This window comes from Giraffa tippelskirchi, chromosome 1 (assembly GCF_054371585.1).
Source record: "Giraffa tippelskirchi isolate mGirTip1 chromosome 1, T2T-mGirTip1v1.2.pri, whole genome shotgun sequence".
Classification (NCBI taxonomy): domain Eukaryota; kingdom Metazoa; phylum Chordata; class Mammalia; order Artiodactyla; family Giraffidae; genus Giraffa; species Giraffa tippelskirchi.
Window position 1 is genome coordinate 103408626 of NC_137275.1, and position 16100 is coordinate 103424725.

The 16100-nt window shown below is 41.6% G+C and overlaps 1 protein-coding gene across 1 annotated transcript; it reads right to left on the reverse strand.

The window, feature by feature from the left end:
- Positions 1 to 7960: 7960 nt before the first annotated feature.
- LOC145515728 (liprin-alpha-1-like) lies at positions 7961 to 16100 on the reverse strand. The gene is made up of 4 exons (XM_081517022.1): positions 16053 to 16100; positions 15799 to 16020; positions 8752 to 8927; positions 7961 to 8664 (listed from the first exon to the last, which is right to left on the reverse strand). The coding sequence occupies exons 1-4, from the start codon at positions 16098 to 16100 to the stop codon at positions 8562 to 8564; spliced, it is 549 nt and encodes a 182-aa protein (XP_081373148.1). The 3' UTR covers positions 7961 to 8561.

A 16100-nucleotide genomic window follows, 5' to 3' on the forward strand; every position in this document is an offset into this window, starting at 1 on the left:
ATCTGAATCCATAAGGTTTTTACCTTTTCACCACCCCATCCAATTCCCTCACTCTTCATCTCTGCCTCTGACAAACACAATCCTGATCTCTTTTTCTGTGAGTTTGTTTGCTTTTTTTTTTGGTTCCATATATAAATGAGATAACACAGCCTTTGTTTTTCTCTGCCTGACATTTCACTTAGCATAATACCCTCAAGATCTACCCATGTTCCTGCAAATGGCAAGACTTCCTTCTTTTTTGTGGCTGAATAGTATTCTCAAACACACACACACACACACACACACTACTCAGAACAAAGTCTGGGTTGTGGAAACAGGCAGCCCTGACTGAACTCCTATTCTGTTTTACACAGTCAATATTTACGGACCACTTATTAAGTTCCAGGCACAAGATATGGACACCTCGAAAGCCTGGATCTCATTTTCCTCATGTAAAGATAAATTTGATGAGAGCAAGACTTGCTGTTTCCAAAATATGTAAACAGTATTTAATACATAGGAGACCTTCACAGTATAAGCTAAATGCAAAGATTATACTTCAAATGTTACGGTTAAGATTAAAGAAAATCAGGTATGTACAACTCTTATAAAAGCAAATAAACAATGCTCTGAAATGTCAATTCATTACTTTTCTTACTTCCCTGAAAAAAGAGCCCAAGAAATTTGACTAGCGTTCTTGTCACTTTTTCCATTTTCCCTGTTAGATTAAATAAATACATAGCCTTTGAAGGTATACTCCTATAGATATAGATAATCAGATTGAAGGAGAATGATAGCATTTCCTAAACAGATTAGAAAAAATAGTCATCATCACTGGGGTCACCTTTGCAAGTCCAAAGCTGAAAATCTGTAATCTGCCTACAATAGATCTCTGCAGTGCACGAGAGGGTAAAGCGGTAGACTTTTCTGCTGCCTCTGGAGGAAGATATATCTACTATACGTATCAATTCAGCCGTGGAGAATAATTTACTCATACTAATAAATGACATTCCAACAAAAGGTCATCAGATCTATCATGCCCTCATTGACTTAAGAAAACTAGACCTGTTGTATTGATGTTGGAAAGTGAAATAGTGCCTGACTCTCTTTGTAAGGAGACTGGGGAATCAGGAACGCGTGTCTGAGCAGAGCGAAATCCCGGAGCCCAGGCGAGCGGACCGTGAGCCGCTCCAGCTGCAAGTCCTGGTGCCAGCCGAGCGGTTTCTTCTGCTCCCCCTTCATTTTCTTACGAGACTAAATAAACATGTTTCAAAGTGATGTGTGCGTCTCTTCAGTCGTGTCTGACTCTCTGCAGCCCCATGGACTGTAGCCAGCCAGGCTCCTCTGTCCATGGGATTCTCCAGGCAAGAATAGTAGAGCAGGCTGCCATTTCTTCCTCCACGGGATCTTCCTGACCCAGGGATCAAACCCGGGTCCCTTGTGTCGCTCGCATTGCCAGGTGGATTCTTGACCACAATGCCACCTGGGCCAGGGTTCAAAACCCTATCCCTCTTCTCACTTTTCCTGCAGTTTAAATGGAATTGTGCACGGCTGTACACTCCCAGTTGTTTGAGTGGCGACTTCAACTCAACCCCAGTCTGAATCATCACCAAGCACGCAGCCTGACACGTTGATCTATCCAGACTCCTTGCCGAGGCTGCCTAATAGGAGACCTGATGATAACAGGGACTAAGTCATGTCGCCTTCCCATACCAGCAAGTGTAGAGTCTTAGCCAGTGTTTATCCAGAGCTTGTCAGATTTATCTTTCAGCTTCTGAGGGAAAATGCATGCATGATAAGAGCATGGTGGAAAACTAAATCTTCAGGGGTCCACCACTAAGAGCTTCAGGCAATTATCCAGGATTCATCATGCAAAGGTTCAATATTTTTTTTTCAATATTACTTTTGAAGAATTTTCAGACTCTTTTGGTATTTCTAGATGTTTTCGCTAGAATTTCCTTTTCCTAGTTTTGGAGTATTCACTTGAGATGCTGCTGCTGGTGACAACGTACAATACACAGTGCGCGCGCACACACACACACACACACAAGGAGGCACTATATATTTTGATTAGATAATAATTTAAAAATTTAATATGGATATTGCATTCCTGCCATGGACCCTCACAGCACTATTCCTTTCCTTCACTGCACTTATCATGGATATAATTATACATGTACTTGGGTGATTCTTATTACTTCTCCTTTTCCCCACTAAGCTCCTTAAGGGCAGGGAGAGTTTGTTTTGCTCACTGTTGTATATCCGTGGTGGCCTCCACCATGACTTTTTGTTGTTGTGTATTCGCTAAGCCCTGTCCGACTCATAGGAGACCCCATGGACTGTAGTCCGCCAGGCTCCATGTCCATGGCATTCTCCAGGCAAGAATACTGGAGACGGTTACCATTTCCTACTCCAGGGGATCTTCCTGACCCAGGGGATTCTGCATTGGCAGGAGAATTCTTTACCACTGAGCCACCTGGGAAGCCCTTCCCCAGTGATTATCGTAGAGTAAAAAGGTAGAAAGTATTTGTTAAATGAATTAATGGTTAAGTGATTAAACAAATGAATGGGTGTTAATACTCCAGTGTGTTATATATTCAAGATTCTTTATATAATGGCTTTACCTCACCCCTCAACATTATAATAGACCCCAACTTCAGTCCACCCAATTTCATAATCAGTGCATGTTCATCTAAAGAAACTATAAAATGCTAAAATCACAAAGCTTTTTCCATTGTGCCATTGCCTAGAAACAATGATGGTTTAAGTTTGATGTATACACTTCCACACTTTTTAATCATTATTGCAGAAAATCGAATCTGTATTATATTTATTAGCTTCCTCTTTCACTTGATACATCGTGAACATTTTCCATGAAATATTGTCCTTAAGGCAGTGTTTAATGATCATCAGGCATCCCATCATTTGGATGAATAATAATTCATTTAACGGATCCTCTGTTTTCTTGCACATGAAATGTCTTTCTAAAACTGTAGGGACCCTGAGATATCAGGAGCAGGGCCAGACAGAAGGGCTCATGACTACGGTCCCAGGGACTGTGGCTTCTGCCTCACCCTCGTGTTAATACTGAGTCTTACTATTTTAATAAGACAGTTTGTATCTTATGAGGTGAAAACAATACATTTTTAATTTAAAATTTCTTTCCTGGGGGCTTCCCAGATGTCTCAGTGGTAAAGAATCTGCCTGCCAGTGCGGGAGACTCGGGTTCGATCACTGGTCCAGGAAGATCCCATACGTCTGGAGCAACAGTCCGTACACCACGGTACTGAGCCTGTGCTCTGGACCCTGGGGCCCGAACACTGAGCTGCGAGCCCAGGGCCCAGCTCTGCAGTCAGAGGGGAGCGCCCTCTCTCTGCAACAAGAAAAGCCCGCATAGCAACGGAGACCAGCATGGTCAAATAAAATAAGTTATAAAAATTTTAGCTGAATAATCTATGAGTTATATATATATATATATATTTAAAAGTGGCCCATCAATACTCCAAAATGATGGTTACCTTTATCATTCATTTCTTCTTAATCTGAAAGCTACACAATCCAAGATTTTGTTTCCTGAAAACAAAACACTGGGTCCTAACTCAAGGATGGTGACACACAAGGAAGACAGAAATCCAACAGATCAGATACCTGGAGGAAAACAAATATTTAAAAAGATCATGACAGAAAAGAATAACTTTAAAACAGGCAAAGATTTTGTCACCTGGCCTGAGGGCCTTTTTCCTGCAAACAGTCCACAGGCAGTAACACGTACGTTGTAATCACTACACAGTCATCAGCAGAGATGAGAGAAATTTAAACATTATGCCTTGTTTTTCCTGCCAGGAAAAGCAGAGATGGTGAAGTAACATTCTAAGAACTGGGACTTTCCTGGAGGTCCAGTGGTTAAGACACCGCGCCTCCAGTGCAGGGGGCAAGGGTTCGACCCCTGGTTGGTGAGCTGAGCTCCTACATGCCGCACGGTGTGGCCGGAAAGTAAAGAGAGTCCTCGGAATGGACACGAAGGCAGCTGAGAAGGCTGCTGTTTCAAGTAATAGTTAAAGACAGAATGAAAGAAAAGAGCCTCTGTCTTCCTCCATCAGGGAGCTGGACTTTTCACAGGTGTGTTTCTATTGGAGACGAAAAAGACACTGTTTGAAGATGGGAAAGAGAGGAAAGCCTGGGAATTTGTATTTATGGTTGAATGGCAACTGCTTATATTAATATTTAAGAGATGTTTTAGATTTCCCCCCTTTTTAAATAGTGCAAAATCTAGAGAAGGATAGGCATGACAAAAATTTTAAAATAAGGGTGAGAAAAACAGAAGAAGGAAACAAAAAACTCCTGATTACTTAGAAACTTATCACCCTAGAAAATCAACGGTTTTCATCCTATTTTGTTAATGCGATTGGTTTCACAACACACAATCTCATGATATTCTGACTACTGCTCTTAATACTATTGGCAAGAATAATAACAATATTAGCCAATATTTATTAAAACGTTATAGTATCCTAAATGTAATGGGTTGAATTCACCCCCATCCACAATAAATTCATTTACTGGAGTGCTTAACCGCCAGCGCCTCAGAGGCTGACCTTATTTAGAGAGCGCATCTTTACCGAGGGGATGGATTTAATTAGAGGTCATTGTTGTTGCTAGGGTTCCCCAGGGGGCACTGAGTCCTACTATTAAAGTGATAAAAACCTGCCTGCAATGTAGGAGACATAAGAGTCATGGGTTTGATCCTTGGGTCGAGAAGCTCCCCTGAAAGAGGGCATGGCAACCCACTCCAGTATGCTTGCCTGGAGAATCCCATGGACAGAGGAGCCTGGCGGGCTTTAGTCCATAGGGTTGCACAGAGTCAGACATGACTGAAGTGACTTAGCAAGCACACACACACGTTGTTGTTTAGTTGCTAAGTCATGTCCAACTCTGCAACTCCATGAACTGTAGCGCACCAGGCTCTTCTGTCCATGGGATTTCCCAGGCAAGAATACTGGAGTGGGTTGCCATTTTCCTCTCCAGGGGATCTTCCTGACCCAGGGATTGAACCTAAGTCTCCTGCATTGGCAGGCACTTCTTCACCACTAAGCTTGGGTGGGCCCAATCCATTGTGAGTGGTATCCTTAAAAAAGCAAAAATCCGGAGACGGACCAGCACACGGGGAGAACACCATATAAAGGCGAAGGCAGAGATGGGGGTGGTGCTTCCCACAGCCCAGGCGCGCCCGTGATTATCGCCAAACCACCAGCACTGACGGGCGAGGCGTGGGGGAGATGCCATCCTGACCCTCAGGAGGGGTCAGCTCTGCCTGAACCTTGGTTGTGGACTTCTGGCTTCCAGAAGTGTGAGGCAGTAGGTGTCTCTAGGGCTTCGATATTGTTGCCCCAGCAAACTAACACAGCAAGCACTGCATTAAACAAACTACACATAAACACTTATTAAATACTCAAAGGTTTTACATGCCAGCTTCTGCCTGTTGTTTTTAGCACAGAGTCTGACATATTCTCCCTAAGCACACATTGGATAAATAGTTCTAGTTCTGTGGTTCTCACATAAATTAAATGATAGCACAGACAGCATATAACATTTTAGTATGGAATGTTCTATGTTCCTACAGAGCCTCCATGATTTTTACTTCTTTAATGGCTATACAAAATTCTATCAATTTCATGATACTCTTATTTATCTGGTCATTTTCCTATTGCTGGATGTTTACGTGGATTTTAATGTATTACTATTATAGGTAACACCATGATGGACGTCTTCATGCCCAGATATTTTCCCAGTTTTTTAAGATGGAATGTTTACTTCCCTGTGGTAGTCATGAAGTTTATACACATTTCTCTAGTTATTATAATATGTATTATCAAATTACCTTGCAAAAGACTTCTGCCAATAAACCTTATTGATGTGGACATGTGTAAGTGTAGATATTTCATGATATTTACATCTGTATTGGGTCAAAATTCACAGTAATTATTAAACCCAGTTTGTCAGATTATCATTCTATGTTTTAAATTTGATCTTTTTGATTTAAAACTTACTTTATCAAGTATCCTAATTGCACCCTTTCTCACGCTCTTGTTAGAAATTAAATTAATTTTGGATTCCCAATGACAAGGCTAGTTTTAAATTTTGAGGTTAGTTATTTAGAAAAATGAAAACACCCACTAAATGAGGTAATCAACTGATAAAATTGATGGAACTTAGTCATATTGAACTAGCACACCAATTTAGTTTAAATACTTGTCCTGATGAATGCAAATAGATACAAGCACAGCTTGTATATATCACAAATTGACCAAATGACAGTATCTAGTGTTTAACTGGCATTTCATGAAACAAAGATAAGTTGTGATGTATTTCAGATTATGAACACACACACGGCCCCATGATTTGCTTAAAACTGTAAAATCAAATACTTAAAATGTGAAAGCAGGTGAATTGGAAAAAGGAAAGTAGCCCAAAGATGTAATTTTTTCCGACCTCTAAGATATAAAAGGAAGAATTCACTTTGCGATTAGAAAGTTAAAAAGTTGAGTGATTCCTGGACACAGCACATTTTCTGGTAGGGATCTGTTAATACGATAGTCAGCTCAGGAAACAGACCAACTTAGTGATGCTGAGCCTGTTCTATGTGTTACTCCAGTGAATGTGCTAAAGAAAGAAATAAGCTTAATTTACCCCTTGGCCACCTGATGGGAAGAGCCAACTCACTGGAAAAAACCCTGATGCTGGGAAAGATTGAAGGCCACAAGAGAAGGGGGTAGCAGAGGATGGGATGGTTAGATGGCATCACTGACTCAATGGACATAAATCTGAGCAAATTCCAGAAGATAGTGGAGGACAGAGCATCCTGACAGCTGCAGTCCATGAGGTCACAAAGAGTTGGGCACAACTTAGTGACTGAAAAACAACAACAACACCCCCTTGGCTCAACATGGTCACTGAAAGGCATGGGGTGGAGGGAGAAAGGAGAGTGAGCATGGAAAGGAGAGAGAGGAGGAGAAAAAGGAAAAGCAGAGAGAGAAAGGGAAGGAAGAGCACAGAAGGAAGCGGGGAGGAAAGCAAAGGAAAGAGTCGGGAAGGGAAGCAGGATGAAGAGAGGCAGGGAGCTGCTAGGACATTTGTCTATAACTGTGATTGGTATGTTTGTTTATTTCACTTTAAAAATCCCATATGTCAGTGACAGCAGAGAGTATTTGTCTTTCCCTGGCTTATTTCACTGAACAGAAGACTCTCTAGGTCGATCGCATTGTTGTGTATAGCAGAGTTTTCTCCTTTTATGGCTGAGTAATAGTCCACTGTATATGTATATATCTCACAACTTTATCTCAGGGACAATTGGGGAGGGACAAAATTGGGGTATGGGATTAAGACATACAAGCGACTATGTATGACATAGCTAAGCAACAGAGATATATTGTACAGCACAGGGAAATATAGTCATTATTTTGTAATAGCTTTAAATGGAGTGTAATCTGTAAAACTGCTGAATCAGGGCTTCCCTGGTTGCTCAGTGACAAAGAATCACCTGCTGATGCAGGAGACACGGGTTCAATCCGTGATCCAGGAAGATCCCACATGCCAAGAAGCAACCAAGTCCATGCCCCACAACCATTGAGCCAGTGCTCTAGAGCCCGGGAGCCACAGCAAGAGAAGCCACTGCAGTGAGAAGCTGAGGAACCACCGCTAGAGAGTGTCCCCGCCTGCCGCAGCAAGGGAAAAGCCTGTGCAGCAGCAAAGACTCAGCACAGCCAGTAAAAAAAAAAAAAGAAAAAGAAAAAATTCTGAATCACTGTTACACACTTGAAACTAATGTAACATTGTAAATCAACTACACTTTACAAAAAAGAAAGATGAGGAAGGCAGAAAGGAAGGGAGGGGAAAAAAAAAACAATTCATGACGCACAGATAGATGCATGAAGTTTGTTAGCACGTGCACAAAGAGAAACTCACTTCAGTATAAGATACTCAATTTTTTAAAAGCCCAATGTTTTAATTGAATTAATTGATAGTGCATATAAATGGAAATTAATTAAAACAGTCATCACATTCAAATCAGATATTAACTTTGCTTTTTTTAAATGACAAAAGTAATCTTTAAGCAGTAACTTCATCTGCAAAGTCCTAAGCAAGGAATTTCTGTGAATTAATCAGTGGCATCTACAATCTGCAGAGTACTCAGCACCTTTGGTGGCTCAGATGGTAAAGAATCTGCCTGCAATGCAGGAGACCTGGGTTCAATCCCTAGGTCGGGAAGATCCTCTGGACAAGGAAATGGCAACCCACTCCAGTACTCTTGCCTAAAAAATCCCATGGACGGAGGATCCTGGTAGGCTACAGTTCACGGGGTCGCAACAAGTCAGACACGACTGAGCTCACCGACGTGAGCCCAAGGACGGAGCACAAGTTCTCTGGCCACAGAGGACGACCTCAAAAACAGTCCTTTCCATCCCTCCCTCCTCTGTCATGATGCGAGGTGTGTTTTCTCCAAGGAAAGCATTTCCTGAAGTTTTCTTTCAAATAGGAAATCACTGAGGCTGCTTATACACTGGGAAGCAAGAAATAGGACTGTACTAGCCTTTCAGGTCATGCTGGCTTTCTTCTCTTTTCCTTTCCAGTTCTTTTTGGTCATAGTTCAACCTTTGCAGGCACACAATTCCACACTGGAAACTGTTTCTGTTTCCAAGAGAAAAAAAAAATTTAGACCTGGCCGCAGGCAAACATCTCTCAGCAGGCTAGTGAGAACTTCTTGCACCGACTGACCTGTGAAAACTATCAACCATTTTCAGTTGCCCACGAAGGGCTTTCTTGGTCAAGTGGTCCAGCATCCGCACGTGCACAAGGCACTCCACGAAATAGCTACGGTTGTGCGGGAGGCCGAGACTGGGCAGCCACTTGTTGCCGATCCACTCATGTTTCACGTTCCTGTACGCGCGGGTCTGCATTCAGTAATTAAGGATGGTTAATTGAGGAAAAAATGGAGGAGGCAATGACAACCCACTCCAGTACTCTTGCCTGGAAAATCCCATGGACGGAGGAGCCTGGTAGGCTACAGTCCATGGGGTCGTGAAGAGTAGGACACAACTGAGTGACTTCACTTTCACTTTTCACTTGCATGCATTGGAGAAGGAAATGGCAACCCACTCCAGTGTTCTTGCCTGGAGAATCCCAGGGACGTGGGGGCCTGGTGGCCTGCCGTCTATGGGGTCGCACAGAGTCGGACACGACTGAAGCGACTTAGCAGCAGCAGCAGCAATTGAGGAAAAAAACCCACGGAAGCAGTCACAAGGGCCATTTACATCATCTTGAAAATGGATTTTTAAACAATTACATAATCTCAAAGGCTAAGCCAAAGACAACAGTATTGATCATAACTTCAAAATCATTTGATCTTTTCTTTGCTACCTTTTAAATTTGCTGTCAAAATTTTATACAAAGAAATTATACCATTAAAAGTCTATGACTCATCTGTGGCAATAAATTTAACCTATCTACCAAACCATGTTAAAATTGTCATGACCACACATTACTTCTCTGAAATAGCTTTTATACATCATAATATGTCAACAAAGAATGAGCACGACTCATGAACAAGTTTGAAGGATCGACCTAATTCTACTCACTAAAAATATCTCTGGCTAGCTTGAATTTTAGTTTCAACGCTTTGTGTTCTAAATTTCTTTAGCAACACATCTGCTAATTTCAAAGTCAGTTAAGTGTATTAAAAAATAGCTTTAAAAAGAAGAGATAAGGAAAACAACAACGAAATAGACTGAAAGAAGAAATAGACACACCCACGATTACAGTCAGGGACCTCAGTCTTCCTCGCCGTGACTCAATAACTGATTGAACAAGGAAGCCAAAACAGACAACCAACCAAGGTCAGTAAGGATGTTGAAGCCTTTAAACAATTCTCCAGGCAAGAGTACTGGAGTGGGTTGCCAAGCCCTCCTCCCGGGGATCTTCTCAACCCAAGGATCAAACCCAGCTCTCCCGCATTCCAGGCAGGTTCTGTACCATCTGAGCTACCAGAGAACCCTCTTAAACAGCACTATCAACCAACTTGATCTAACTGACATTTGATAGAACACTCTATCCAACAAGAAGCACGATAAAACTCTTCTCAAGGGGATACGGGACATTCTTCAAAAGACAGACAAATCTCAGCATACTTAAAGTGACTCAAATCATACAAAGCATGTTTTCTGATCTCAACAGATTTAAATTAGAAATTAAAAAACCCCTGATATCCAAGAGTCTCCCAAACATCAGCAAAGTAGCATATTTCTAAAGAATTCATGTGTCAAAGAAGAAATCACAAATGAAACAGGAAATATGTTGAAGTGAATAAAAGTGAATATACAATATACTAAAAAGCTACGGGACATGGCTAGATCAGTACCTGGAGGGAAACTGATAGGATTAAATACTTACACAAATGAAGAAAGATTCTGAATCGATACCCTAAGACTCTATCTTAAACAACTTATAAAAGAACAAATGAAATCCACAGCAAGCAGAAAGAAGAAAATGAAAGAGTAAAAATCAATGAAACAGAGACCAGAGAAACAAAATGAAATGAAAAAACTAAAATCAGGTTCTTCAAAATATCAATAAAACTGACTAAGCCGAGTGACGAAGAAAAAAGAGAAGACATAAACTACCAATATCAAGAATCAAAGAGGGAACATCAGTACAGATCCTATAGACACTGAAAGGAAAGGGTAAACTGTGAACAACTTCAGGCAACTTAGATAAAATACCCTACTTTGTTGAAAGACACAACCTATGAAAGCCACTCAGTAAGAAACAGATAACCTCAATCTATTAAAACTCAAATCCGTAGTTAGAAATCTTACCCACCCATACACCCACACGCACAAAATCTCTATCCTAAATGGCCTTAGTAGTGAATCCTAACAAACAGTTATGAAGAAAATCCTGGTTATACACAAACTATTCCAAAATAGTGAAGAAAGAAACACCTAACTCATTCTGAGGCCAGAATTCTCTTGATACCCAAACCAGACAAACATATTACAAGAATATCAATATCCCTCAGAGACACAGATGCAAAATTCCTTAATGACACATCAGGAAATCAGTAATCAATTAAAAGTACAAGGTATCATGACAAGTAGGGTTTATCCCAAGAACATAAGTTTCGGCCAACATTTGAAGAAATCAGTGAAATTCACCATATCAATGGACTGAAAATAAAAACCACAGTCTCACCTCAAAAGAGAGAGAAAAGGCATCTGACAATATTTATCATTTATATATGGAAATCTTAGCAATCTAGGAATGGAAGAAAACTGCCCCAACCTCATAAACGGCATCTACAAAAAATGTAGAGTTGACATCATATGGTGTTTCTCCTGAAGATCAGGAACAAAGCAAGGATGTCTGCTCTCTTGGCTTTTATTCAACTCTGTACTGGAACTCCTAGCCACTGTAACAAGACAAGAAAAAAGAAATCGAAATCATATGAACTGAAAAAATAATATAACTGTACTTGCTGACGACCTGATGATTAACGTGGAAAATGAATCAACAAAAGAGGTACAAGCATGAAAGTGAGTTCAGCAACGTTGCAGGATACAAGGTCAACATATAAAAATGCTCCGTACTTCAGCATACTAAACGAGACCAGAAATTGACATTTTAAAGAATACCCTTGATTATAATGTCATCAAAAACTATGAACTCCTCAGGGATAAATCTAATGGAATAAGGGCAAGATCTGCACAATGAAAATAAACACATGCCATGTACATACATACACACCAAAGAAAGCACTTGATGTTCTTCCGTCCAAAAAGACTAAGGTATGTTCTGAGGAATTATGTACGTTATGGAATCCTGGGAAAGGATTATCTACAAAGTACACAAGTAGATGATCGAGACTAATACTGGAAAAAAAGCAACCAATTGAAAAATGAGCAGAAGACCTGAACAAATTTCTCCAAAGAAGACAGGAAGAAGGCCACCAAACACATGAAAAGATGCTCCACATCGCTCATTATTCAGGAAATGCTAATCAAAACTACATGAGGTATCACCTCACACCAGTCACAATGGCCATCATCAACAATTCTACACATAATAATCGCTGGACACGACATGGAAGAAAGGGAACCCTCTTGCAATGTTAGTAGGCATGTAAATGGATACAGCCACTATGGAGAAGGAACATAGGTTTCCTTAAAAAGTAGGACTAAAACTACAATATGACACAACAATCCCCTACTGGCCATACACCCTGAGAAAACCATAACTCTAAAAAGACATTCGTACCCAATGTCCATTGCAGCACTATTTAACATAGGCAGGGCATGGAAGCAACCTAATGTCTCTCAAGAGAACAATGGAAAAAGAAGTTGTGGGACATACATGCAATGGAACACGACTCAGCCATGAAAAGGAACAAATACGAATCCGTTGAACTGAGGTGGATGAACCTAGAAACTGGGATACAGAGTGACGTCAGTCGGAAAGAGAAAAACAAATGTAGTATATTAATGCATACGCATGCGATCTTGTAAAATGGTACTGGTGAATATTTGAAGGGCAGAAATAAATACACAGATGTAGAGGAAGGACTTGTGAACTCAGCTGGAGAAGGAGAGAGTGGGACAAATGGAGAGAGTAGCAATGAAACATAGCCACTACCATATGCAAAATAGCTAGCTAATGGGAAGTTGCTGGATAACATAGGGAGCCCAGCATGGTGCTCTGGGACGACCTAGAGGGTGGGAGGCCAGGAACTGGGAGGCAGTCTAACCAAAGAGTGGATAATATACTTATTCGTGGTGTTGCATGAGGAAAACCAACCAAACATTGTAAAGCAGTTATTCTCCAAATAAAAATCAATAAATACAATCTGAAAACTATCATTCAACACATCTGTACTTTCATTTAAAGGTATACGGGATCATCTTCTATTCCTAGCTATTTTTCCAGTATAAGTGCTTCTAAATGTCATTAGAGTTTTTGAAAATATGATTTTAATAGCTACATAGCATTGCTTAATATCTCGTACATAAATAATGAACTTTCAGTCTCAAAATAGAAACATAATACTGAAAAAGGTTAAGATTTTAAACTAAAGCTTGCATTTTAATTCAGCTTAATGAGAATTCCTCTGAAGAGCTAAAATTCTTATGAAAAGTAAATATGTGGAGTCCTTCTTGCTTTCATCTGTTATGTCTTATTGTCATTTAATTCTAAGGACTCTTGGACTTTTGACATGTTTGCCTTTGACTGCAATTTTTGACTGAGATAAAATCTTCAATGTAGATATTAAAAATGTCAAGAAGCACTCTTGTAAGTGTGAGTCACTCAGTCATGTCCAGTTATTTGTGACCCATGGACTACAACCCACCAGCTCCCTGTCCACAGAATTTCCCAGGCAAGAATACTGGAGTGCGGTAGCCATTCCTTTCTCGAGGGGATCTTCCTGACCCAGGGGTCAAACCCAGGCCTCTCACATTGCAGGCAGATTCTTTACCATATGAACCACTAGAGAACCCTGACCCTGGTGTACCTGGATGTAAAAATCCTCAAAAAAATATTACCAAGCCAAACTGAAGCATACATTAAAAGAATCAAACACTAGGATCAAATGGATTTATTCTGGGCCTGCAAGCATGATTTATTGTCTGTACATCAATTACTGTGAGACACAATATGAGCAAAATGAAGACTAAAATCATGTGATCTTCTCAATAACTGCAGAAAAAGCTTTCAACAAAGTGTAACATCAATTCTGATACCATCTCTCAATACAGTGGTTATCCATGGAACATCCTAAAGGGCACGTTAAGACAAACCCACAGCTAACATCCAACTCAGTGATAAAGAGCTGAAAGATTTTCCTAAAAGATCAGGAATAGTACAAGGATGCCTGTTCTCACCAATCTTGTTCAACATAGTGGCGGAAGTGTCCTACCCAGAGGAACTAGGCCAGAAAAGGAAATAAACGGCATCCCCATTGGAACAGATGAAGTTACACTGTCACTATTTGATTATGACAGGATTTATATGAAACCCTAAAAACGCCACCAAGTAAGAAGTATTAAAACTAATAAACTCAGCAATATAGCAGGATAGGAAGCATAAGAAAACAGAAAAGTCCCATATACAAATGCATCAAAAAAAAAAAAAAAAACTTGAAATAAATTTAACCGAGGAGCGGAAACACCTGTATCGTCACGGCCTCCAAGACATACAGTCTGGGTTCAAATCTCAGCTCACCCGCTGACCCGCACAGTGACCCAGGGAAAATCACACAATGATCTGAGGCTCAACATATTCAACTGTAAAATGGACACAAACCCAGGATCTACACCCAGGGCTGTGAAACTCCGAAGAAGTGCTTATTTAGGCCCGGGGATGGAGTGTCTCCAGGAGACTCTCCTTGTATGACACTCCTCTAGAACTGGGCTCTCCTGATCCTGTGGGTGAGGCTCAAGGGTAGAGCCTGGGAGCCAGATGGGAGGCGACAAGGATGAGGACAGAAAAGACTAGTTCTGTGTCAGGGAGGGAAGCCACCTCCTTTCCAGATCTCAGAGTGGGGCCTGCACCGAGGGCCCGGGGGATGCACAATCGGAAGTGATAACTCCGAACCCCCCACAGCAGGGATGGAGCCTTCCTGGCAAGAACCTTCTCTCTGGTCCAGGCTCCAGGGTGATGTGGTACTGCTCCCTGAGTGCTCCATGTCTCCACCAGGCAAAGAGCTCCCGGGACTTGGAGGTCTATTAAACCACAGGTGCCTGAGTGTCACAATGACACAAGGGCTAACACCATTGAAAATTAGCTACATTAAAAAAAATGACAGAAGTATGGACGAGGCAGGGCATGAAAAGCAGAAGGATTGACTACCTCTCAAGCCTTTAGCAGAAATCTCTCCACACCAGCTCAGCGGAGCCCGCAGGAGGAAAGTATCATGGAAAAGCAGGCCATGGGTGTATCTCTACACTGCTGGACCCAGGGACCCACGTCCCAATCCACCAACATCGTTTTGCGTATCCAGACACCAAGAGGAAGAAACACAGACCTTGCCTGAGAAAGTCTCAGCCAGACTTAATATTGGGCTTGCTGAGCATGGTCACATGGTCACTATGGACTCAGCCTCTCCTCTGTGCTCACATCCTCTGTCCTCACAGAAACACACACGGTTCACTTCAGAGATCCTCTGAGGGCACTTGTGTATACGACAAACGGGCAATGGTAAAATGCGAAGAGAAGACACAGAAGTGGAAACAAGCCTCTGGGGTACAAATTACCAAAGACCTGAAGTTCTCGATACTTGGCATTTTGAAAAAAGCTTCTTAATATGTAAACGCAGAAAGGACATTTCCAGGAGAAAGGACAAAGGAATCGTCCCATTGGGACAATATTGTATCCATAGGAGAAGGTAAGTTGGATCCCTACCTCACAAAACACCACCAAACCAATTAAGACTGCATACTAAGAACCAACAATTGAAAGAAAAACTTGACAAAATTCAAACAATTTTTGATGAGGAAATATCTTTTCTTTAAATTGAGGTATTGCTGATTTACCATAATTTGTTTGTCTAAGGTGTACAGCAAAGGGACTCAGATTCAGCCTCTCAGGTGCTTCCTTGGACAAAATTCATTGCCTTTGGGAGGCCCCTGGGCCATGCCCTCTACTCAGAACAGCTAAGAATCCTGAATACGCAAAGCAGCATGTGGTGGTCCTCCTGGGGGTTTTCAGATTGAATAAATTATTCTAACAGGCTACAAGAAACAAGCCCGGAGGTTAAGAGAGGATCTCCAAACTTACCTTCAAACCGGAGGCCTTGCTCCCTTGAATGTGGGTGCGTGCAACAGCGCTTGCGAAGCGAAGAGGTTTATCGTGAATCTTCCGTCTGCAGAGGACAAAGCGGTGTGTAGAGAGGACGCACAGGCAGGTCCCAGGACCCTGAGCACACGGACACAGTGACTGGACTCTCAGCCCTGCTCTTCGGGTACGGCACTCTCTCCACCCCTGACACAGGGCGAGCAGCTCACACGTGACCTGGAGTATGGTCACGGGACCTGGAATATGGTCCCATGACCTGGACCTGGCCAATCGGTGTGCTCCAT